We start from the raw sequence: 22,333 nt of genomic DNA, 5'->3' as shown, positions 1-22,333 counted from the left end.
ATAGCGCGCGGCGGGGAGGGGGGGCGGGGCTAACCCTATGGGCGGGGCTAACCCTATAGGCGGGGCCGTGCGCTACACGGGGGGAGGGGGGGGTCCCCTATGGCCGCTATAGGGACTACGGTTCCCGGCTTGCCCTGCCCCGCCGTGCCCTCCCGTTGCCGGTGGAACCATGGCGGAGATCCGCGGTGAGAGGGGCCCGGAGGCAGGGCAGCTCCCTGGGGGGGGGGAAGCCTGGGGTGGGCAGGGCAGGCCCACGGGGATGGAGACACCCCCCACCACCACCGGGGACCCCCAGGGCGGTGGGGCAGAGGCACCCCTTATATGATGAAAGAGATTAAATTGCGTCCGTCCCCCCCCCAAATACACCCCCTCGGTCCCCCACCCTGCCCTGGCCCCCTCTCACCCCCCACCGGCTGGCTTGGGTGGGTTTTGGGGGGGGGGCAGAGAGTTATTTCTGCCCCCCCCGCAATGTCTGGCTTCCCACTCCCGCAGTGTTTCCCCTCTCCTGCGCCGTGCAGAGCTACTCCTGGGGGAAGGTGGGGCTGGCGAGCGAGGTGGCCAAGCTGCTGGCCAGCAGTGACCCCCTGGTCCAGATCCAGCCCGACCGGCCTTACGCGGAGGTGAGTGCTTGCCCCCGCGTCCGTATGTCCGTCCCGGCCCTGCGTCCGTCCCATCGGCGCGTCCGTCCCAACCGGCCGCGGCTCTCGCCGTCGCGGGTCCGGCCGGCTCGGGGAGGGATGCGGATCCCCTGGTCGTCCCCGGTCCCCTGGAGCCCCGGGGGGGCTGCGGGGCTGCCCGGGGAGGAGGAGAGGAGAAGCCCGGCGTGACTCAGCCCCCGAGGGAGCCGCCTTGGCCGCATCGATTGAGTCCGGGGCCAAGCGGCCTCGAGAAAAGCCCAAGTCATCCCCGTTGGCTGCCCGTCTCAGGGGTCCGTCCGTCTGTCCGTCCGTCTGTCTCCCGCAGCTGTGGATGGGTGCGCACCCCCGGGGCGACGCCATCATCCGGGATAACCGCATCCCCCAAAAGACCCTGGGCCAGTGGATCGCCGACAATCCCGCCTGCCTGGGGGCGAAGGTGAAGGACGCCTTCCAGGGTCGCCTGCCCTTCCTCTTCAAGGTGCTGTCGGTCAACACCGCCCTCTCCATCCAGGCGCACCCCAACAAGGTAGGGAGAGACCCGGGGAGGGGGACAGCCCCGGCCGGACCTCGTGTCCCCGGGGAGGTCACCCAGCTCCTCTGCCCCCCTCTCCAGGAGCTGGCGGTGAAGCTGCACGCCCAGTTCCCCGAGCACTACCCCGACGCCAACCACAAGCCCGAAATGGCCATCGCTCTCACCCCCTTCGAGGGCTTGTGCGGCTTTCGGCCAGTGGAGGAGATCGTCTCCTTCCTCCAGAGTAAGGATGGCGAGGGAGGGCAGTCGCGAGGTCAGACCCCTGGTGCCGCCTTCCCTCCCTGCGGCAGGTTCAGGATGGGGACGGTGGCTGTGCTACCTTGGGATGGGGGGGGGGGATGCTGGGCTCCCCTGTAGTGGCAGCCACCAGGGATGATTTGGGCTGGCCACCCTGGCAGGCGTCCCCGAGCTGCGGGCGCTGATCGGGGAGGTGGCGGCGGAGCAGCTGGAGCGCAGCGGGAGCGACGACCCCCGCGGCGTCTCGGCCGCCCTCCGCGTCTGCTTCACCCGCCTGATGAAGAGCGAGAAGAAGTTCTTCGTCGACCAGCTGAACATGCTGGTGAAGAGGATCTCCCAGGAAGGTGGGTCCTCTCTGCCCGCCGTGGCCCCCCAGAATGGTTTTGGGGGGGGCTGTGTTTAGGGGAGGGGACGGGGCACCCCCCCCCCGCCTCCCCAGTGTCGCGCCTGGTCTCTCTACCCACACAGCGGCGGAAGGGAAGGACATGTCGGGGAGCAACGGGGACCTGCTGCTGCGGCTGCACTCGCAGTACCCGGGGGACATCGGCTGCTTCACCATTTATTTCCTCAACCTGGTGAGGCTGGAGCCGGGAGAGGCCATGTTCCTGGGAGCCAACGAGCCCCACGCCTACCTGCACGGAGGTGAGCACGGTGGTGGGCTTTCCTAACCCGAGACCCTGCAAGAACTGTCCCCCCAGGGTGGCTACGGCCTCCTGCACAAGGTTGGATCCCCCCCACCCCGGGACGTGCGGGAGGGCTGGGGTGTGCTGACGGTGCTGCCTCATCCCCGCAGACTGCGTGGAGTGCATGGCATGCTCGGATAACACAGTGCGTGCCGGGCTCACCCCCAAATTCATCGACGTCCTCACCTTGTGCGAGATGCTCAACTACACGCCAGCACCCAGCAGCTCCAAGATCTTCCCGGCTGCGCAGAGCCAGCTCGACCCCAGTGTCTACCTCTACGACCCGCCCGTGCCAGACTTCACCATCATGAGGATAGAGGTGAGCGGCGACGGGTCTGCTTTGGGGACACGGCGGGGAACACCGGCTGTCTCCCGTCTCGGCTGTGCTCTTGGTAGGACATCTCGGTGTTGGCTGGGGTTTTCTTGGCACGGGTTTGCTCGCCCTTGTAGCTAGTGCCCCAGCGAGGATGGAGGGATGCTTGGGGCTGCTGGGGATGCTTGTGTCACCCCCGGGCAGCGCTGCAGGCTCCTCTCCCTCCTCTGTTTCCCCTGCCTGGAGCTCGCTCACCTTCTCCAGCAGCTCCAGGCAGAGGGAGAACCAGGAATAGGTCTTGGGAGTGCAGCTTGGGCGTCCTCAGCTAAGCTGAGGTCCCTGGGCTTGGGCTGCTGCGGGTGCAGGGTGGCCTGGGCACAGCAAAGGCTGCAGCAGGGAACAGGGATCACCCCCTTCCAGCTCTCTGAAGAGAAGAAAATCTGCGGCAGACTCAAGCCGCGGTGACCCTTTCCATTGCAGATCCCCCCCTCCATCAAGCTGTACCTCGTCTCTGCCATGGACTCTGCCAGCATCTTGCTGGTGATCCAAGGGACAGCCGTGGGCACCTCCACAGCCGCAGCCTCCGAAATGACTCTGCGTCGTGGCTCCGTGCTCTTCATCTCTGCTAACGAGAGCATCTCCCTCCACCTCTCCTCGCCGGATGGGATGCTACTCTTCCGAGCCTGCTGCCTCCTCTGAGCAGGACCTGGGACGCTTCCCCCCACGTCACTCCACATTTGAGTAGATAGAAACTGGCCTGGGCAAAGTCATCTCGCTTGGAAGTTTCCCCTCCATCTATTAAACCCCCAAACCAGCCCGCACCCGATGTGTAGAAAGAGCAATTCCACGAATCGACTCCTTGGATGTGGTGTGGAGCACAGCGGGCAGAGGAAGAGCATCTCCCCTCACAGCTCGTTAGACGTGTCCCTGTAGCATCATCCCCTCCGGGTGCTCCTAATGCCATATGGCAACTCCTTTTATTAGTTTCCCCCCCCCCCCTTCCTTCTCACCAAGAAGCAGCAGGGAGGCCTGAGCTCTGCACCCCGGGTCTCAAGCATCTCTGCCTGGCTTCTAGGACCTGCTGCTTCCCCCCTGCGAATGCGATGTTGAGGCTTTCTGCTGCTCCTGGGTGCCTGGTGGGCTCTTCCCAAGCCTGGCTGATGGCAGGCAGTCCTCTGAGCCGTCTCAGCCCTTCCCCGGCTGTAAAAGGGGGCTGCTTGGCAGGGTGACACAGCTGGAGAGCCTCCGGTGCTGTGAATAAAGTGGTGACTTTGTCCTCGGCGCAGGACAGCGTGGTGTAGGGAGCAGGAGGAGGACGGGGAGAAGCACTGGTGTTTGCAGGGCTCGGGGACCGGAGGAGGCTGGGGGCAGCTCTGGCATTCCCCACCCCTGGCGCTGGCTGCGACCTTCACTGCATCGCCCCAACAGCAGCATCAGTCCGGGCGACATGGCAGCTCCGCAGGGAAACAGGACACCGGGGTAAAATGTGACGAGGGAAACCAGATCGCTCCAAAAATGCGCCAGGGTCAGGGAAGGAGCCCTCCCAAGCAGTGCTGCTGGGGGGAGTGCGGCTTAGCCCCCCGCCACAGCACTAACACTCCCTCTGAGTAATGAGATCCAGTTTATTGAGTGCTCCCTTTAACAAGTAAAATAATGAAAAAAAACCAACAAAAAAACCCAGCTCACATCTCTAGACATGAAATATTTAAATAAGGTTTCTTTATAAGCAGCTGATTGTCCTCTATGTAGTAGAGCAGGACCATGATTTAAGGCAGCTTTTAAGGTTCACAGCAGGTAGACTCCCCAGCCACCCCAAATCTGCACCCAAAAGGAGCCATGCAGAGCTGGCACGGGGGGTCTGGGCTGCCCCTCGCCTGCATCAAAGCAGCTTTGGGGAGAACTGGAAGAAGCCATTAGCTTCAAACCCAGAACTTAACGGGTCTCTCGAGAGGTGGAAAGCGGAGAGGTCCCAGCCTGAGCAGTAGCTGCTGGTGGATGTAAGAAATGCAAATGCTTAATGCTCAGCAGCCTGCCCCAATCTGCTCTGCTGGGTTCCACCCATCTTCTCCGTTGAAGCTGCAGTCTTTGGTTCAGGTCAGCCCAGGCTTTGGGAGGAGGGAAGCCAGCAGCAATTAATTGCAAGCAGCATGAGACAGGTAAATGAAACAGCTCTCTGCCAGCCTGTGCTGACCCCAGCCTTGCTGGCCTGGCCTCAGCCTGCCAGGGAGGAGGGGTGACTAAAACAAAAATAAATAGAAAAGGGGTCTCAGGGCTTCCCAGCCTAGTCCCACACCACGCAGTTTGACCCCACCATCAACCACGTCTTCATTAGGGAGGGCTGGGAAGGGTAACCTGTGTCCGGGGCCAGGTCCTAATCCTCCATGTGGCCAATTAAAGGAGGAAAAGAGGAGGTCAGGCAAACAGAAGAGCGTTTGCTGCTGCACCTCCCAATTCCTTCCCTTTACACCCCCATGGAGGTGCCTGGGCTCTGCTTCTCCTCCCTCCCCACCCCAGCCAGGCAACAAGTCCCATCCAGGCCACCTGAACGTCACCATGCCACCTCTCCCTGATATTGCTGAGTGTAAGGATAAGTCCTCTGGGGTTGGTTGGTTGCTGCTGCTCACCACGAGCGGCATTGCAGCATCATTCAGTCCTCGTGTCGCCGTCCTGGTGTGGGACACGGACACTGACAGCCACCCCATGGGACAAAGAAAGTGCTGGCTTTTGACCTGTTCTTGCACGGCCCTGGCCGAGCGGCGTCTACTGGATCACGCAGGAGAGATTTTCTCCGAAACAACAGGGGCAAGAAGAGGAGGCGATGGGTTTTGGGGGGATGAGATCCAGATCTTCGTCATCGGGGACCTCATCGAGGTGGTAGCCATCCTGCAGCAGCTGCCGGCTCAGGTCCTGGTTCACCTGCTGCGGGGGGAACAAAGAAGGTTAAAAGAGCTGGTTACTCCCAGTTTAGTTAAAATTTAGGTCCTAGGGCTTGCAAAGAGTAGGGTTGTGAGCAAGAAGGGCGTCGCGTCCTCCCTCCAGTGCCTTTGCGTGGGGAGAAGCAGCACAACCAGAGCAGAGAAGACGAAAGCAAACGACCAAAGAGCTTTTCCTGGGTTGCAGCACCCAACGCACGCCCCGTGCACCCCAAAACACCCCGCGGGCTGTGACGCCCTTGTATGATGGAGCGCTTCAGCTGCCCCGCTGCAGGGTCTGGGGGTAGATGATGCTTTAGGTGCAAAGGGCGAAGCAGTGATAGCCAGCCGGGGCTTGCAAAAGGGACATTTATGTATGGCTTAAACCTATTGGGTAGCAGAGGCAGCAGTTTGCAAAGCAAAGCTCTGTGAGATGGACACACATACACACCCCATAGGGTGATGCTTCATTTCAGCCCCTATACAGACCCCAAGGTGTAACGGGGACGAGGGAACCCGCGGGGACCGTGCCGTCAGGGTCAAACCCCTGGACTTGCCTCGGCAGAGGAGTAGCCTGAGGAACATCTGGATCCCAGCTCCCCGTCACTAAGAGAAGAAGGAAACAGTCAGAGCCAGCCAGGAAGCGGCATCTTTGCTTGGGATGCAGACAAGAGAATCTCGGGGGGAAAAAGAGAGCCGGCAGCATAACCCCAAGGGATTTGTTAAATCTGGGACCACAGGGGTGTTTTGCTCCTGACAGGTGTCCAGTGCCATCGGGGATGCTCTACAAGTGACAAGGAAAATCAATCCCCCCAAAAAGCCAGCTCTGAGCCTGCAACACCCCCCCCCCAAAATCCTGGGATATTCACCCAGTCCCCACCTGTCCGAATCGAAGGAGACCAGGTTTTCATCCGCCGTCTGGCTGAGCGCCGTGTAGCCCTTGTTAAACTTCACTGATCTGCAGGAAAGCAGAGGAGCGACCCTGTAACAGACATTTTGGGTGTGGAAATGCAGCCACAGAGCTGACGGACTGAGGAGCCAGGGCAGGAATCCTGGTCCTGAATGTCCCTTCCCACCCAGGCATTGTCCAGGGCCACCACCAGCTAAGAATAAACTCCATCTAAGCTCTACGCTCCCCGATTAAATCCTTAACACCAAACCATCCCCAAAACAAAGAGAAGGAGGAGCGTGGCCCCCGCTAGAGCAACTCCCAAGTTTTGCAGGAAAAGTTTTATTATATCGGATGCTTGCTGGCCACGACGGAGCCAGCAAGCTAAGGTCCCAAACTAATTTTTTAATCCTCTGAGTTCCCCAATCTCCCCAGGAAATGTGAAAATATATCTCGGGAGAAGAAAAACGGGATCAGACCTTTTAGCCGCCGGCTTCGGCTGGTGTGGCGTGGGTCCCCCCAGCAGCCCCTGCCTTCGCAGCGCTGCCTTCGCCAGCTCGCGTTGCCTCTCTGAAAGCCAAGCACAGGGGCAGAGCTAAAAATACCCAAGCGCTCCCCAAGAGTCTTTTTTTTGCGGGGGAGGCATTGCAGGTCAGTCCTAAGGAGAGCATGGGGGCATTGCAGTGCTTTCCATAGGCAGCGCCTATGGGTTTTTATGGGTTTTTTTTAATGTTGGGGTTTTTTTATGGTTTTATCCCACCAAGGAATAAAAGGGCTTTTGGTCACTCCCACCCTGGGCAAGAGGTACAAATGACTCCCCAAATCCCAGCGGAGTCCCTGGGGTGACACCGAGCATCACTCACGGAGCTTGGCATGAATGGAGGGAGGCTTGCTCATGATGTACGGTCCCCTTTTCTCCACCGCATCCATTGCCTTGTTCAGCCTCTTGTTTTCAGCCCAAATGAGCTAAAAAAAGGGAAAGAAGCACATTTAGGAGCATCTCTCTATGGGGATGAAGTAAACCGGAGTCATCTCAGAGCATCTGGTCATCCTTGGGAACTCAACGTCGGCGGGGAAATCTGCCAGCACGTCGGCTGGGGAGAGCTGGGGGGGACGACGGCTCCTCCTCCCCAGCCCTGTGCTGCGGCCGGAGGAGGGAGAGGAAAAGGAATAAGCAGATCTATTAGCAGATGAAGGGATTATTTGGGAATGGTGATGCTAAATTAAAAGCGCACGTGGTGACCAGCAGTTTCTTTGCAAGCCTACCTCCAGTAATACGTGATGGAAGCAATTCAACTAGCAGGTTCATCAAATAAAATATAAGGATACTTCAGTTTAATTTCTCCACAAGTTTTGAGCCTTTCAAGCTTCTCCTCATGCTTCAAGGAAAAGCCTCCCCCATCCGTAGGGCATTTATCATCAAGGAGAGCCAACACTGCTAAATGACAACGGGGGGGGGGGAGCTTCTACAAATATAGTAACTAATTAAGAAAATAGAGGAAAAATCAGAAAATGGGGAGAGAGTCAGTGCAGGAGGGATGGGGAATTAGAGGGAGCAGTTAACAACGAAACAATGAAACAACGCAGAGGACCTGGGGTAGTGATCGGAGAGCACAACAAACCAGGATTCGCGTCAGTGTTTTAAGCTGGAATTAGCAGGGCAGAGCCTTACACGTGGGAATAACTCTGTGCGCAGGGATTCAGGGCCGCCCGAGCCAGTGGGATTAACTGGGCAGGCAGCAAACGTCTGCCCACACTCCCGTATCCCCCAGTATGTGCTATACCCCTCCCTATACAGCCCCCCTACCCGTGCTCTGCTTCTACCCTGCCCCTACCCTACACCATGCCTCCACGCCTATACCCTTACAGCCAAATGCACGCGCTCTACCTCTATATTGCTCCTCTGTGCCTATGCCCCAGCCCTACGCTGCCCCACACACCCCCCCCAGCCCTATACCCATGAGGCACGTACCCCATAGTGGCCCCTATGCATATACCCCAGTCCACCGTGCACACCCCCCCTATACATATATGCCCCATACAGCCCCGTGCACATACCCCAGCCCTATACCCCCTATATGTATATCCCCCATACAGCCCCAGGCACACACCCCAGCCCTATACATATATACCCCATACAGCCCCATGCACACACACCAGCTCTATACCCTCTATACATATATACCCCATACAGCCCCAGGCACACATCCCGGCCCTATACATATATCCCCCCATGCAGCCCCAGGCACACCCCCCGGCCCTATACCCCCCATATACATCCCCTGCACTGCCCCCCGCCCACACCCCAGCCCTATACCCCCCCGCACACCCCCCATAGTCCCCCCGGCCCCGCACGTACCCCCGCTGCCCGCCGCCCGCCGCCTCTGCTCCCAGCGGGAGCGGCACCGCCGCCCGTCGCCATGGCCGCCCGCCGCCCCGCCCACCGCGCCCGACTCACCCCCCGCCAATGGCGACGCGCGGCGGCGCGGCCCAGCCAATGGGAGGCGGCGAGATCGTGCCCTCCCCTCACCACACCCCCGCCGCGCATGCGACAGCGGGAGGCTGCGCCCCGGGTCCGCTGGGCCATGGGGAAGCGGTTCTCTGCACCAGCGCCCGTTTTCCTCAAAAATTCCCTTTTTCGGGGCGGGCGGAATAATATAACATAGGAATTTCCCTTTTTTGCCCTCTTTTCTTTTTGCCAAAAGCCCTGCCCGCGCCGGAACCGAGGTGGAAAACGGGCTCTTCGGAGCAACATCGACCCTGGCAGCAGGCAGCACCCCTCCCAAAGAGGCTGCTCCAAGGGCAGGGAGGATTTTGCAAGCCCTTCCTCCTCCTCCTCCTCCTCCTCCCCAAAGCTGCATGTACAAGAAGGTCACCTCTTGTGACCTCCAGGCAGGTCCTTGCCTTACCTGTCCCTTCCCGAAGGTGAAGCTAGGTGCTTGGGCAAGGCCACAGACACAGGCTTTGCCAAGAAAATAATGATTTATAAGCTCTTACAGGTACTCTCTCGGGAAAGCACATTTACAGTTTTTTTTCCTTTTCCCCATAAAAGCAAGAAGAATCACAACAAGCCCACCGCATCAGTCAAACCAGTCTTTCCTTTATTAGGTCCAACTTCACATCACATACATTGTGACTCAATAAAGGAAGAAGTTATTTCAAATAAGGTAATATTTTAACATTTGTGTCTCCAGGCGACTGTGTACAATCAGGTAGCATCAGTAAAATGCTCAAGTAACGCACCTGGAACAGAAAAGAACAGAAAAGCCGTTAAAGCAGCAGCCCAATATCTCCACAAAGTCTCCATGGGGTCTCAAATGAGTTATTTCCATTGCTCGCTTTTACACTCGAAGCCCAGTTTAATCATACTCAGCCCGCAAATGCAGTTACTGCATTCCCAGCACAGCTGTCTCAGTACCCCCTTGCACCAAGACATGGTATCCCAGGGCAGGGAGGAGGGCAGGGAGTTAAAGATCCAGAATTAATTGCTATTTGCAGTCTGACACCCAATACCTCTATTCTAAGCATAATATTAAAAAAAAAATATGACACTGGCCATCTCCTAAAGAAACTGAGTTAAGACACTGCCTTTACATAACTTCACTTCCATGAGGTTTTTTTATTTAGGGCTCAATTTTAGTCTGGGATTAGAGCGCGTTAGGTCTTGCCTATACTTAATGAGAGATCCTCATTAACCAGAAAAGCTGCCGTATAGTAACAACACCTTCATACATTGCAGCTCGTCTAAGAGGCTGGTATTTATGATGGAGATCTAAATGTCTGTCTTATAGTTGTTTTCAAGTTTAGGAAGTACTCAGAAGTTCAGCTCTAGAAAGCCAGTAAAACAAGTGGGTTTCCAAGACTTGAGGCCACTGCAATCAGTATGAAATACTACATGCACTGCTCCTGAAATTACCTATTGAGGCTAAAGGATATTCTGCAACACAGGTCAGTTAAACTCCAGCTTGCTACAGCTGATCTGTTTATTCTGTAAGCAAGGGGCCCTCCAAAGTAGTGTTTAATTACAGAGAAAGATGCTATTTTAGGTATAACATGAAGAAACTTCAGTGTTGTTGGGTGACTACCATCAGTGGGGCTCATTTTCTAGCATAAGCTAGTAATTAGTGTCTCCCAGTTTTCTAAATTGGCTAGACTGTGACAATAAAATGAAAGTTTGTGCATTTCCAGTGGAAATGATCCTGCCATTTGCTAAAAATGCTTCTGTGGGACAAGCTGAACAGGAGCAAAGGTCGACATGCTGCCAACAAAGTGCTGCAACACCCATTGTCTTGGCAACCGCTATCTAGAAATGTTGGGGAGGTTGGGTATGGTTGCCAACCACCCTATCCCTTCTCAAGCAACTGCATTATTCTCTTTCCAAGCCTTTTTTGAAAAGGGTTAGTACCTTTTCAAGGAGACCTGTAGTTATAGAGATATTTGGAGAATCACGTTACAAGCTTGAACTTTTTCACAGACCCATGAAGGAAAGGAAGAGGACTCTGTCTTTGCCAGGAGAGTTTCAGGGTACAGGAGTCCCATGCCAAGAGTCTCGGAAGCAACGGCAGCCCTTACCGATAAGGTTTATGCTTTGTCCAGGCCCAGTTCCTCTGGAGTGGAGATTCCCAGTTCACTTAAAGTTGGTCTAAGTTCCTGGATAACGTAAGGATAGATTTCCTTGTGAGGTCCTGCCTTGTCCTAAATGAAAAGGAATGGTGTTATTCTGACAGCAAGCTGTTGTCAAGGTCCACCGTACACCGGTCAGGTTTGCAATGAAGACCTGTGTTCACAAAAGGGTCCATGGCCTGATCCACCTACTGCTCATGAGGGTAGCTCCTGCAGGACACGAGAGCACAGCCCAGCTTTACCTGTGCATCAAGTAAACAAGGCTTGTATACAGCTATACTGGGAAGTCCTCCTACCGATCGACCGTGGCTGCAAAGCACCCCAGAATAATGCTGAACTCCCCTTTGGGGGATTTGCAGATTATTTTTAACACTTGACACTCTTCCCTTAACACTAGACTGATGTGTGTGACACTGTGACATGTGACATGTGTGTACCACCACACAAAACTACAGGCCAAGCCAAGCTCCTTCCATGAGGGATGCTTTGCAAACCAGCCCAAACACTGCTTACACTTTAGGAAATGGAATGAAAATTATATCCAATCAGTAAAACAGGAAAAATAAAATCAGCTTTTGGGCAGACTTGGGAGAAAATTTAACTTGCTTGGAAATCAGGGGAAAAACATCACCCCTTGAGTAATATTTAGGTGGAGCTCCAGGAAGAGCATATACTTGTCCCCAGGTTCTGATAAGCTGAGTTGTCCCTTGATGGTGGGGACAAAAGGACAGGAAGGAAAAAAAAAAACCAACATACAAAGATTCTTCCATTGGTCTGATGTCTCTAAAACCACCTACAGAAGCATGCAGAAAACAGAAATGGCAAACTAAGAAGCAACTGATTGTGGAGTAAAGTTTGAAGCAAGTGTATTTGACAGCTAGCAGCAAAGACCTCCACACCAGTCCTCACTTGTGGCAGAAGGCAGTTGGAAGAGCACCGCTGCTGGCTTCTACAACTGAAATAGAACTCCTGCCTCCATCCCCACCCACTTTAACTCCCTGTTAAGTGAAGACTGCGCTCAGGTTTCAAGGTGTTGGTTTATGTTGCTTTTCAAGCCTATGCAGCTTTCTGAGTTACTACTCCCAGCCAGCTCAGTATTCAGTCCTTTAAGAAGCCAGTAAGCTGCCTTCGCTTGAGATTATTTCTAGTAATGCTTATTAAAAAAAAAAAAAAAAAAAAAAAGGAAGAAAAATCCTTAAAGACTTTCCCACCAGGGTCAGCATCGGGAAAGGAAAATATGAATGTAAATGTTATACTTTAAGCTGTGCTGTTGAATACTCATCCCTCAAAACAATTATTTCAAGCCACCGAGCATGTGCTCATGACAAAGCTATTGATTCTGGCAGCAGGAAATAGTGGTTTCCCTTTGCACCACTAACAGTAAGCCAAGGAAACCTCTTCTGCTGCTGGGCTCCCAGCTATGCAAACACAGCAGTTACACCCTAGGCTACCATTCCACTCACCTTTACAACTTCTAAGATGCGGACAGCACTGGCAAAGTCATTTAACCGTCTGCATGCCCTCAGAGCTGCATCGATGATTTTTGGTTCCGGAACCAGGTCATAACCCACAAGCGTGTTTATGCCTGTGAATACAAGGAAACACCAAGAGGAACTTGGTATCAGCTCATCGCACTATCAAAAGGAACCTGCTGAGCATTATTTTGCTCCACCTCATGAAAAAATTAAGTATTACCACACCACCAGTCACCATTAGAAGCCAATTACAATTTTCACTGCTGTTTTGGGGACACCTGCACACAGAGCCAAGGTTTTTTCTTTTTCTCTTCTCCCTCTCACTGTTGCTCACTACCATAGATTTTAAGTGGATTTCATGAAATCCCAGTGGGCCAGTTTCACCCATGTTCCCAAAAGGAGTCAGTGTCCGTACCACAGCACATGACTTACGGAATCATTAAGAAATCCAAATGACTTCATTCCTACAGGTGTAATGAAACTAGAACTTGAGCTGCTGTCTATTCCCTTCCTCTCCTTTCCAAGGGAAAGAGCCCAGCACCTAGTCATGCAGGTGATGCTGGAATGATCCCTCTGGCTGTTATGCACACACAGTTTAAAGCCCTAATTGGGGTAGTTTAATAGAAGCTGGCAACTCCACAGCAAATAACAACTGGACTCAGCCAGACAAACCATCTACAGTGAGTTATGGCCAAGCCATTAAGTCAAAGTCCAAAGAAAAATGTGTGTGGTTACACACTAAGCAACAGCTGAGCTCAAACGCACTTTCCTCAGAGCAAACATTTCTCTCCCTCCCACCCAGATGTTAAAATGCATATTCTGGGGCACTAAAACTTACAAAGCTTGGACTCCCACCGCCTTGTATCCCCACTCTCCCTCATTCTGCATGCCGTGGTTCCTTCCAACCCGCTTGTTTGGTCGGTGAGGTGCCATCACCTGCTGCAACAGGCTCAGAGCTGAGCAAAGAGCTGCACACCAACCACACGTACACATGGAGCAGCCAGATAACTCAGAACAAATCAGGTTCACATAGTGCCTTGCCCTGACTGGGTATTTGCAGGATTGCTCTCCTACACCAAACTCCCAGTTTTCACTGTTTCAGCTCTCCAATAGCAAAGTAAAAGTTGTTATTTCTGGTCATAAAACTGTTACAAAGCAGTTGTATTTACTCCACGTTACTCTTCCCTTTTCAGTCAACATACCTTTCCTGAGCTCCCAGGCATCAATATCTGGCTTGTTGAAATATGTCACCCAGCGAGCATCAAATTCTTCATCTGATTCTTGTGACCCATGAGAGTAGCAGCGGGCATGCAGTACAGCTGAATGCAAAAAGAAAGGAAAAGACTTCGAGCAAACAGAAAATGACTGTACTTTAGTCCTGACCAAGAGACCAAAAGCCATGAAATACATATTTCACTGATTACAGCCAGTCTGGATCAGTCCTCAGACTGGATAAGCACTGGATGAATATAGCTTATTAAATATCGGTTGTTTCTTTTGTCGCAAAGTGTGTATTTTCTGTTCTACATCAGACTTCCCAAAGTGTTCTCAGACCCTTTGGTCAGAGCAGGATTATTTAATGAGGGGGCGAAATGCAAGAGAAAAACAATTCTGTATAACCAGTCCTTAAGAGAAGTTTTCCAAGACCCCCGTTTCTGTAAAATACAGGAATTTTCCTTCTTCCCAGGGCCAAGCAAGCCAGAGAAACGTAATGTACATGTACTGCAGCAACAGACACTCCAAAGTAGTACGACTGTTCTGTTCCCCACATTCAACCCTTCTCAAAACCTTAGAACTTGTCCGTGCAGTGAGTTTAGCTACATGAATCAGTTTTTCAGTGGCATTCCTTCCAGAAGTAAAACCCTATAACCCTATTAGTTATACCATTACCCACTTAAGATGAATACTTAGTTTTTTTCTGGAGTAACTTCCTACTCCTGAAATTGCTCCATAACTGATTTTTGTAATCCAGGAAAAGCAGATTTCCCAACCAACAGACTGACTTTGATGGATGACTCAACAGCAACGAGCTGCAGGTCTTTGATTCTACCACAAGTTCTGAGCTGATGAAGGCTTGTTTTAAAGTGGTTTTAGGCACCTGCGCAAAACAACCTGAGGTCAACTATATAGGCTTTCAAAAGCAAAGGGACAAGAGCTATTTCTTCCAACAGGCTACTGAAGGGTTGAAGGAGAGGTGGGGAAAAAAAAAAAAAAAAAAAAAAAATCACTGCTACCTCTGCATCTATCCAAGATAAAACTCCTGGCCCTCAAGGTTGTAACTGCATTAATATTTGACAATTAGTAAAGCACAACACTATCACAAAGGTTGGAATGGTCTTCCAAAAGGAACGAAAACATAAGGTACAGCCAGCTCCACCTGCATCAGAGCTGTACTGGGTCCTCCCTGCAGAGTCCTAGCACTCTGCAAGCTGCCTTGCGGGCAGAACACAAGCCTGGTTATAGACTGCTTCCTTTCCCTGCTGGTAATTTCACTCCACTAATATTTGCAGAGAGGTCGTACACCAGATATGACCTTGGCAGTCTGAAGCTCCGCTTCAGAGGAAGTCAGATACAGCTAGTCACTTTTTCTTTCTTAACCTAGCTTGAACCACTCATGCTGACCAACTACAAAGTTTTATTTAAAAGAAGAACCCCCCAAACTGGGTTACATTTTTGCATCCTTCCCAGATACGCTTTTCTACTTTGAAGATCATAGTGAACAGCTTACTGTGAAGCAGCATCCTAATTCTACATAAAATATAATGAACGGAACACAGCAATTTCAAGGAATGTCTTTAGTCTCATTAAATGACAGCCAGATCAGAATGCAATCCAGATTTTTAACAAAATTTAACATGGTCCAACATTTTCACTGCAATTCTGGTGTATGCAATGCTTCCCAAACCATGAAAATATTTTCATTTGTTTTATCTACATAACTAGGAAAGGGAAAAGTAAGTGACAGGCCAAGCCAGGATTATAATGCTCTTTTGCAGTTCTGTAGGGAGATTACCCATCCCCTCCCCAGCTCCAAACCAGATCTTTGACCCTGCTTTCTCCAATAAGTCACATGCACAGCTGAGCTCAGAGCAAGAACACTCCTCTGTAAATGCTCCTGCGCCCAGGCAGGGACTGAGAAGACACTGCTGAAAAGCCCTCAGATGCTGGCCATTTGGGGGAGAATGCTTTTTTTTTTTTTTTTCTCTCCTAAACACAAAGCAAATCCTACAGGGAAATAGCAAATCTCAGTTTGAGAAAAGCCTAGATTGAAGTTCTCAAATGCCTCCTTGAAGTCAAAAAACTAAAGTCTCTTTCCACTGAGCGCTCAACAAAACCATTCCCTTTAGTCTTAAACAAAGGAACAACGTGGTTAAACTACAAGGATCCTGAAGAAAAATAAAAAAGATCACCAGAATTTGAACTCTGGATTTCCAGGATGCATTTTTCAATGGCTGCTACGTTTCTTTACCACCCTTTGTTTTCCATACTTAACGCTTACATCTATATATTGGAGAGCAGACTCCACAAGCCACTCTGGCAAAGCAGAAGCACCGCAGGAGCCATCTGGGTGCCTCTCATTTCAGCGGGGTCCATCAAGGTCACCGTCACACACATGATGCGTGTATGACAGTCGAATCACGCCAACCCATCCACGTGGAGATTTCCAACTCAAGGAAGAAGCAAAGGGCAAGTATGTTTGCAGAGGCACATTTTCAAGAGAACTCAACCAGCTTCAAGTGCCTGAGAAGCTTAAAATCATCTAATATTATGTAAACATGTGTTAAAGCTTCTCCAAGTGCCAGAATTTGTCAGCTTTCTCTGTTAATGAGCACGGAAGACAAACATGCATCAAGACAAGCATCAATTTACTGAAAAAGGCAAGACTGGCAACAAGAAGCCCAGGGGTGCGTGTGCATTACATGCAGAACATTTTGCAGCATTATATAACGTACACCTAAACCCACGGGCTCACGAGATGAACCCAACACATTAGATTCGCCGAAACGCAACTCCCTGAGGCCACCCGCAAAGGCGAACCGGGTCAGAAGTGTTAAGCGAGGTGTTTGTAATACAAGACCTTGGAAAAGAACATGGAGCCTGCTCGTTAGCAAAGGCACAGAGAAGCGAGGGCCACAAGCGGCTGGGGTTCAGCAGGAGCACAAAGGCACTGCAAGCGAAGAATTTTAATGGATTTTTTTTTTTTTAAAGTTTTTTAAGAAGTAGCCAAGAAATCCCAGCGTGCAAACAGAACGACCACCACTTATTACTTTGCATTTTTTTAAAAAAAGCAGCAATACGCTCCCTACGGCGACTGTTTAATTCCCACGTGCTACAGGAGAGACGCACACAGCTCTGCGAGCATTGCAAACACGCTCGCCATCTCTTAATGAGCTGTTAATTAGCTATTAACCGAGCTGCGGAGGCACTGTCTTCTCTGCAGTCTCGGCATTTTAGCTCCGGTTCCCCAGTCAGCATTCACCCCGCATCCTCCCGCGCCTGCTTTTCTTCCTCTTCCTATTAATTGGGTGTTAATAAGGAGAGCGAGGCCAGGAGCTGGAGCAGGGGCCGGCCCGCCCCGATCGCCCCCGGGGCCGGGGGGGAGGCTCGGTGCTCGGCTGCGGAGGTCACCGCCGACCTCCGTCAATGTCACCTTCGCGGGAGGCCCGGGGAGAGCGCCGCCGCTGCAGCCCCCGGGAACGGGGCCCGGCGGCCGCCCCCTCAGGAGGCGGCGGGGCCGGTAACGGCGGGGGGGGGGGGGTGGAATCACCGGGGGCAACGGGAGCCGGGCAGCGGCCGGGCCCGGCCCGGTGGGGGGGGCCGGCGCACACTAGGCCGCAGGCGCGGCCCGCCCTCGAGTGATGCCGGCGGGTCATTGCAAGGACACGGCGCCACCGGCCGGGCCCCGCCGCCTCCGGGGGGGGGCCGAGCCGAACCGGGGTAGGGTCATCGGGGCAGGCGGCGGGGGGGAAGCACGCCGCGGTGGAGGGGAGGGAACCGCTCACCTGCGGGGCCGGCGGGCCGGCGGACGGCGGCGTGGAGGCCGGAGACGGCGCAGCGGCGGAGGATGGCGGCGGCCAGCATGGCGGCGGGGAGGCAGCACCGGGCAGCGGCGGCGGGCGGGCAGGGAGGGAGGGAAGGAGGCGGCGGCGGCTACGGCGGCGCCGCGGGGACACACCGCGCCGCCGCGTTTGACGGCGGGAAGGCCGCAAGGGGCGGAGTGTAGAGCGTCGCCCGTGGGGCGGTGCCGGCCGCCATTTTGTAGTGGGGACGGGGTGGGTTTGGGGCAGCAGGCAGCCTCTCCCGCCTCATAAAAGGACCTGGCTGCCGCTCCCCGTGTGTTTTAGGGGTTGTTTTTGCGTGGTGGTTGGTGTGATGTGGCCCGGCGACTCTGTTAACCGAGCTTATGTAGGTATGGCCCCAGTGTGGGCTCCCACACATCGTGGATGGGGGCCACAGGGAAGCGAGGGGGGCCTTTCCCTGCCCGTGCTGGTGATGGCTGTGCGCCGCCAACTGCGGCATGGGAAAATGTCCTGACTTCTTCCTAGTGAGGGGAAAATGGGACCTGGCCCTGGCTGCGGTATCCAGCAGCTCTTCAAGGCTTCCCGTGGCTCTGCTCCGGTGCCAGACCTGGCCCCCAGAAAGGCACCCTCCATCACATCCTTGTCCCCAAACCTCATAGGCTCTGACCGCGGGGTGCTGCCCTCCGCTTCCATCGCCCCATGTGCTAGCAGGAGGGTAGGGCTGACCCAGCCACCGCTGGGCTGGGCTCGCAAAATCGCCCCCAAAACGGTTCTTCGCAGGCGCCTGGGGCTGTCCCTCGGCAGCGCGGCACAAGATCATCGTGATAATTTTGCGAGCCATGTCCCCTTAGGACCCTGCGGAGCCAGATGTCATCGTGCTATTTTAAATGCTTCGTATTTTGGGTTGTAGTCATTGGGTTTTTTAACCATTTTCTCATGCAGGAAATCCTTGGTCAACAGCCAGCAAAGCGAGGAGTGCAAAATCCCCGGGCTCCTGTTGCCCCCAAGATGGGAAATTGCCTGCGTATAAAATCAATTAAAAATAATTTTGCACATTAACACAATAATGAGAAATGAGTGATTTATTTTTTTTTTCTTTCTCCTTGCTGGGAGCAATGTGAGATGGCAGCAGTGGGGCAGGGTTGGGGAGGTGAAGGGCTGTTAGTTCTTAGCTGCATGGCTGTGACAGTCTTCAGGCTCCGATCAGAGTGTTTACAGAGGGTTTTATTTATTAGCATGATTTTTAATACATTTGGGGTAGGAGCTCATACCCAGTGCTCCGGCTTGCGTGTAGGGCAGAGGGTTGAACCTGAATGGTGTCTGCACCGGAGAGAGGAGGCAGGGAAGAGCGATTGCTGGGTTGGATAGAGTCTGAAGCTTTCCCAACCGCCAAACCCACAAAATATAATCATTAAAAAAGAACAATTGGAAATTAATATTCAACTACACGGTGGCAGATAAGTGAAGTGAATCAATCTGTGGCAGGGCAGATAAGCGCGAGCTTCTGGCCCGGAGGAGCAGCTGCCTGCTGAGGGAGATAACAAGGTCATCACCAAACAAAACAGACCCCTGCTTCCTCCTCCTCCTTGCTCCCCTGGTCTCCTTTCATTCCCGCTCCCAGCCAAGCAAAGCGCTCGCCAAGCAAGCCCTTGACAAAAGAGGGGATGCTCGCCGTCCCCCGGAGAGCGGGAGCGAGGCAGGGAGATAATGCGGCTGCAGCCAGAGCATCCCTCCCGGCTGGCTTTTGGAAAGGGTACACTCATTAATACCGATTTAATTCAACCTGCGGTGCTCCCGGGGGCTGCCTGGGCTGGGTCAAGGGGAACCAGGTGGATCGGGGCTTGCTTGGCCTCCCCGAACCCATCCCCTGCCCTCCCTGCGTTGCCCCCCGCCCGTGCTGTGCTGGCCAGGGGGGCTGGCGCAGGGGCTTTGCCAGGCTGTGCTGTGCCGGCGGTGGCCAGGCTGCTGCCAGGGTATGTAGGAGGTCCCGATCCCGTTCCACCAAGGCACAGGATTTGGCTGGGATCCCCTTGTCCTGGATTGGCAGCAGCCTTCCCTGTGCTGATCTGTGCCGTGGTCGGCAGCCCAGATGATCCCCCTGTCTTCCCATAGACATATTTCAACTATTTCTAAAGAGCTTTTATTTTCCATTCATTTCCCTTTAACCCCTGGAAGAAGCAGGGATTTTGCTCCAAAGGGCTTTCCCAGGGAGCCAGCCCACAGCAAGGGCTCTGCAGCCAAGCCCACGACCCCAAAACCTCCCTGTCCTGTGCTGGGCACCGCATCCGGCCATGACAACAACCCACCTAATGCTCCCGCTACCTCTGGCTCCTGACATCGGGGCTTCACCCCAGCTCCAGACCCTACAAACACCTCCGGGAGAGCAAAGACCTGAATATCTGATGCAGGGAGAAGAAGAAAAAGGGTTGTTTTATTTTCTTCTGGTGTCCCACAGGCAGGCAGCGCAGCGCTCGGCTCTGCGGGTACGGAGGGGGAGCGACCCGTCTGCTTGTTTGTGTGTTTTATTCGGGATGAATCACGGTGCCGCGGGGCGCTGAGCCCAGCATTAATAAACCTGACAGCTCCTCGCCGGGCATAATTGCAGCGGTTTTGATAATGAAGGTATTACTCCAATGGGCTTGGGGCAAAACCGTCTCTCCTGATGGCTGAGATGTAGCAATGGGGAGCGATGATGCGCAGCCACCTTCCCTGGTCTGGACACCCCTCGATGAAAGGCAACGGGTGCTCCGGCTCCGTGGGAGTCACTGCAGAAACGTGTCTGGTGGTAGCGTTGCCCCTCGGTGGCTGAATATGGGGTCAGCAGCTGCCCCCAACACATCCTCCCCTGCCTCAGTCCATAACGGAGAGCTGGCAGGTTTAACCCTTTAGCCCTCACCCCAAATCTGGGGACAAGGTACCCCCCCAGCAGCAAGCCCCCATGCACGGGGGTCAGCTGGAGCAGCGGCAGCGAGTGGGGATGCGTTGCGGGGAGCCTGCAGCACACCAGTGAACCTGGAGCAAGCGTGACACAGGCTTTGCACTGCCTTTATCCAAGCAAAGCAGCTAGAAAACCCTCAGAGTTTCTCCAGCGTACAATCTCCTGCCCATATAGAGGGCAGATTCCTGCCTATATATACCCAGCGTACAGCTGGTTGGGGCAGGAGGTGGTGGGGTCAGTGGTGGTGGTCCGGCTGGCGGTCAGTGGTCCCCGAGCCCCTCGGGCTGTCGGGTACCTGTACCTGCAACTTCTTGGTCAGCAGCTCCTCGCGGGGAGGTGGCAGGGGCCGCTTCAGCCCCTTGGCGGTGGAGCCTGACGTGTCTTCTCCTGCCTCGCCGAGCTGCGTCCCCAGCCCTTGCCGGGGCTCCGGGGGCTGGTAGCCCGTCTGGTTGGGATCCAGGGGGTCTCGGGAGAGCAGGATGCAGATGGAGGGGACGTTCTTATGGACGGTCAGGTTCTGTGCTGGACCACCGGGCAGAGGGTCCTGGTTCTCCCAGACCTCCAGCAAGGTTTTGTAGCGTACCTTGGTGACCTGGTGAAGACCTCCCAGCTTCCGCTTCATGATCTCCACGCAGGTGATGGTCTTGGTGACCGCCCTGCCGCAACCGCTGAAGACGATCTGACGGCTGCCCTTCAGCTCCATCTGGGCCATGGCGAAGTTCATCAGGTTCCTGATCTTGCTGCCTTCCTTCACCTTCATCTCCACCACGTCTGGGGGCAGGTCAGGGAAGGGCAAGGGGCTTTCCTCCTCCGAGGTCCTCACCTTTCGGAAGTTCTCCATCCTGGACTGGGCGACGGGCTTGGCTCCCCCTCCTTCGGCAGCCATCCTTCACCCCTTCCCGGTGGATCCACTCGGGCTCCTAGCCCCCCGGGACCATGGCAGGGCTGGCTCCGCTGCCCTCCCGCCCAGCCCGCAGGAGGGCTGAGTTTAACCCTGCGTCCCCGGGACCACCAGTCCCTTCCCTTCTCCTCGCCTGGGGCTGGCTGCAGAGGAGATGGTAGCGAGCTCGGTAGCCGTGCCAGAGGCTGTCTCCCGTGGGGGACGGGGCTGCAGGATCCCCTGCGTGCCCCTGGTTGTTCCTGGTGGGGACGACGGCCGGCTCCGGCTCTCGGCGATGCTTGGGCTCCTCCGCTCCCACTGCAGCACTTGCTTCTGCTGCTCTTTGCTTCATTCTGGACTTCAGCAGCCCCCAGAGCTGTTCTGTGTAATTAGCAGATCCTCCCCCTCTCCCTCCCCTTCCTCCCCTCCTCCTCCCCTCGCTCAGCCTCCCATCCCAGCACCCAGCTCCTGCCTTCATCCCTGCCCAGCACCGAGAGCCAGCGAAGGCGAAGGGCTGGGGCAGGGAGCCCTGGTCCCCGGCCGGGAGCGTGCAGGCAGGGAAGCAGAAGGCAGGGAAGGGAAGGGAAGGGAAGGAGAGGAAGGTGGAAGGCAGAGGGAGAAGCTCACTCTTGCCTTCATGATGCTCCCAGAGTCCTGCCCCCTTAAAGAGAACCTGGTCCCTTCTTTCGGTGCTTGTTCTGCTCAAGGACGCCAGCTGCTAACTGCAAATGTCAGCAGAGTTCGGGCAGCTAGCCTGCCTGCCTCCCTGCCTGCCTCCCCTGCACCCTCTCCCCGACAGCATCCCCAGGGGGATGAGGAGTGCCGGCCATGCTGCGCCCGGGGAGGGCATGGAGATGCGGGAGGTACTTTGGGGAGTACTTTGGAGCCGGAGCTCAACCCTTATTAGCCATAAGAGAAGGTACTGGGACCCGCAGGCAGGACAAATCCTGGCAGATGGCATCGCGCCCTGTTTTCACAGGTGATTTCTCTCCCTCCTCCTCCTCCTTCCCCACCCCTCCCTCTCCCCACTGCTCTCCCAGACCCTGTCCCTTGCTCTTCTCCGTGTCCCCAACACGGCTGCCCACCATGAGGTCACTGTCATATTTACTGCCTGAGCCCCTGGAAATACATCCCAGGAGGTACCTATTGCAGGCCAGAAGATCTCACCTTTCTGCCCCCAATCCCTTCCCTG

The 22,333-nt window shown here is 54.7% G+C and overlaps 4 protein-coding genes across 8 annotated transcripts; 1 reads left to right on the top strand and 3 right to left on the bottom strand.

Moving 5' to 3' along the window:
- The first annotated feature begins 70 nt into the window (after positions 1 to 70).
- Positions 71 to 3,684, top strand: MPI (mannose phosphate isomerase). The gene is made up of 8 exons (XM_052808460.1): positions 71 to 185; positions 493 to 620; positions 964 to 1,164; positions 1,252 to 1,393; positions 1,569 to 1,751; positions 1,876 to 2,049; positions 2,201 to 2,409; positions 2,884 to 3,684. Exons 1-8 carry the CDS (start codon positions 170 to 172, stop codon positions 3,100 to 3,102), a joined length of 1,272 nt encoding a protein of 423 aa, XP_052664420.1. The 5' UTR covers positions 71 to 169; the 3' UTR covers positions 3,103 to 3,684.
- A 323-nt stretch (positions 3,685 to 4,007) lies between these two features.
- Positions 4,008 to 8,640, bottom strand: FAM219B (family with sequence similarity 219 member B). 5 transcript variants are annotated; one of them, XM_052808461.1, is made up of 6 exons: positions 8,564 to 8,640; positions 7,068 to 7,170; positions 6,684 to 6,774; positions 6,196 to 6,297; positions 5,873 to 5,921; positions 4,008 to 5,322 (listed from the first exon to the last, which is right to left on the bottom strand). In XM_052808461.1, the coding sequence occupies exons 1-6, from the start codon at positions 8,624 to 8,626 to the stop codon at positions 5,164 to 5,166; spliced, it is 567 nt and encodes a 188-aa protein (XP_052664421.1). In that variant the 5' UTR covers positions 8,627 to 8,640; the 3' UTR covers positions 4,008 to 5,163. The 5 variants fall into 5 exon arrangements, with proteins under 5 accessions (XP_052664421.1, XP_052664422.1, XP_052664425.1 ...); XM_052808462.1 differs by having other exon boundaries at positions 6,196 to 6,273; XM_052808465.1 differs by lacking the exon at positions 8,564 to 8,640 and adding an exon at positions 7,827 to 8,026.
- A 644-nt stretch (positions 8,641 to 9,284) lies between these two features.
- On the bottom strand, positions 9,285 to 17,444 carry LOC128151268 (cytochrome c oxidase subunit 5A, mitochondrial). The gene is made up of 5 exons (XM_052808530.1): positions 17,306 to 17,444; positions 13,505 to 13,621; positions 12,291 to 12,412; positions 10,777 to 10,899; positions 9,285 to 9,447 (listed from the first exon to the last, which is right to left on the bottom strand). Exons 1-4 carry the CDS (start codon positions 17,382 to 17,384, stop codon positions 10,786 to 10,788), a joined length of 432 nt encoding a protein of 143 aa, XP_052664490.1. The 5' UTR covers positions 17,385 to 17,444; the 3' UTR covers positions 9,285 to 9,447; positions 10,777 to 10,785.
- A 2,003-nt stretch (positions 17,445 to 19,447) lies between these two features.
- On the bottom strand, positions 19,448 to 21,530 carry RPP25 (ribonuclease P and MRP subunit p25). Its single transcript, XM_052808955.1, has one exon. It carries the CDS (start codon positions 21,145 to 21,147, stop codon positions 20,497 to 20,499), a length of 651 nt encoding a protein of 216 aa, XP_052664915.1. The 5' UTR covers positions 21,148 to 21,530; the 3' UTR covers positions 19,448 to 20,496.
- Positions 21,531 to 22,333: the final 803 nt, after the last annotated feature.

Source organism: Harpia harpyja, chromosome 14 (assembly GCF_026419915.1).
Source record: "Harpia harpyja isolate bHarHar1 chromosome 14, bHarHar1 primary haplotype, whole genome shotgun sequence".
Classification (NCBI taxonomy): Eukaryota; Metazoa; Chordata; class Aves; order Accipitriformes; family Accipitridae; genus Harpia; species Harpia harpyja.
The sequence above is the reverse complement of the archived record's forward strand: the minus strand, read 5'-3'. Positions and strand labels throughout refer to the sequence as shown.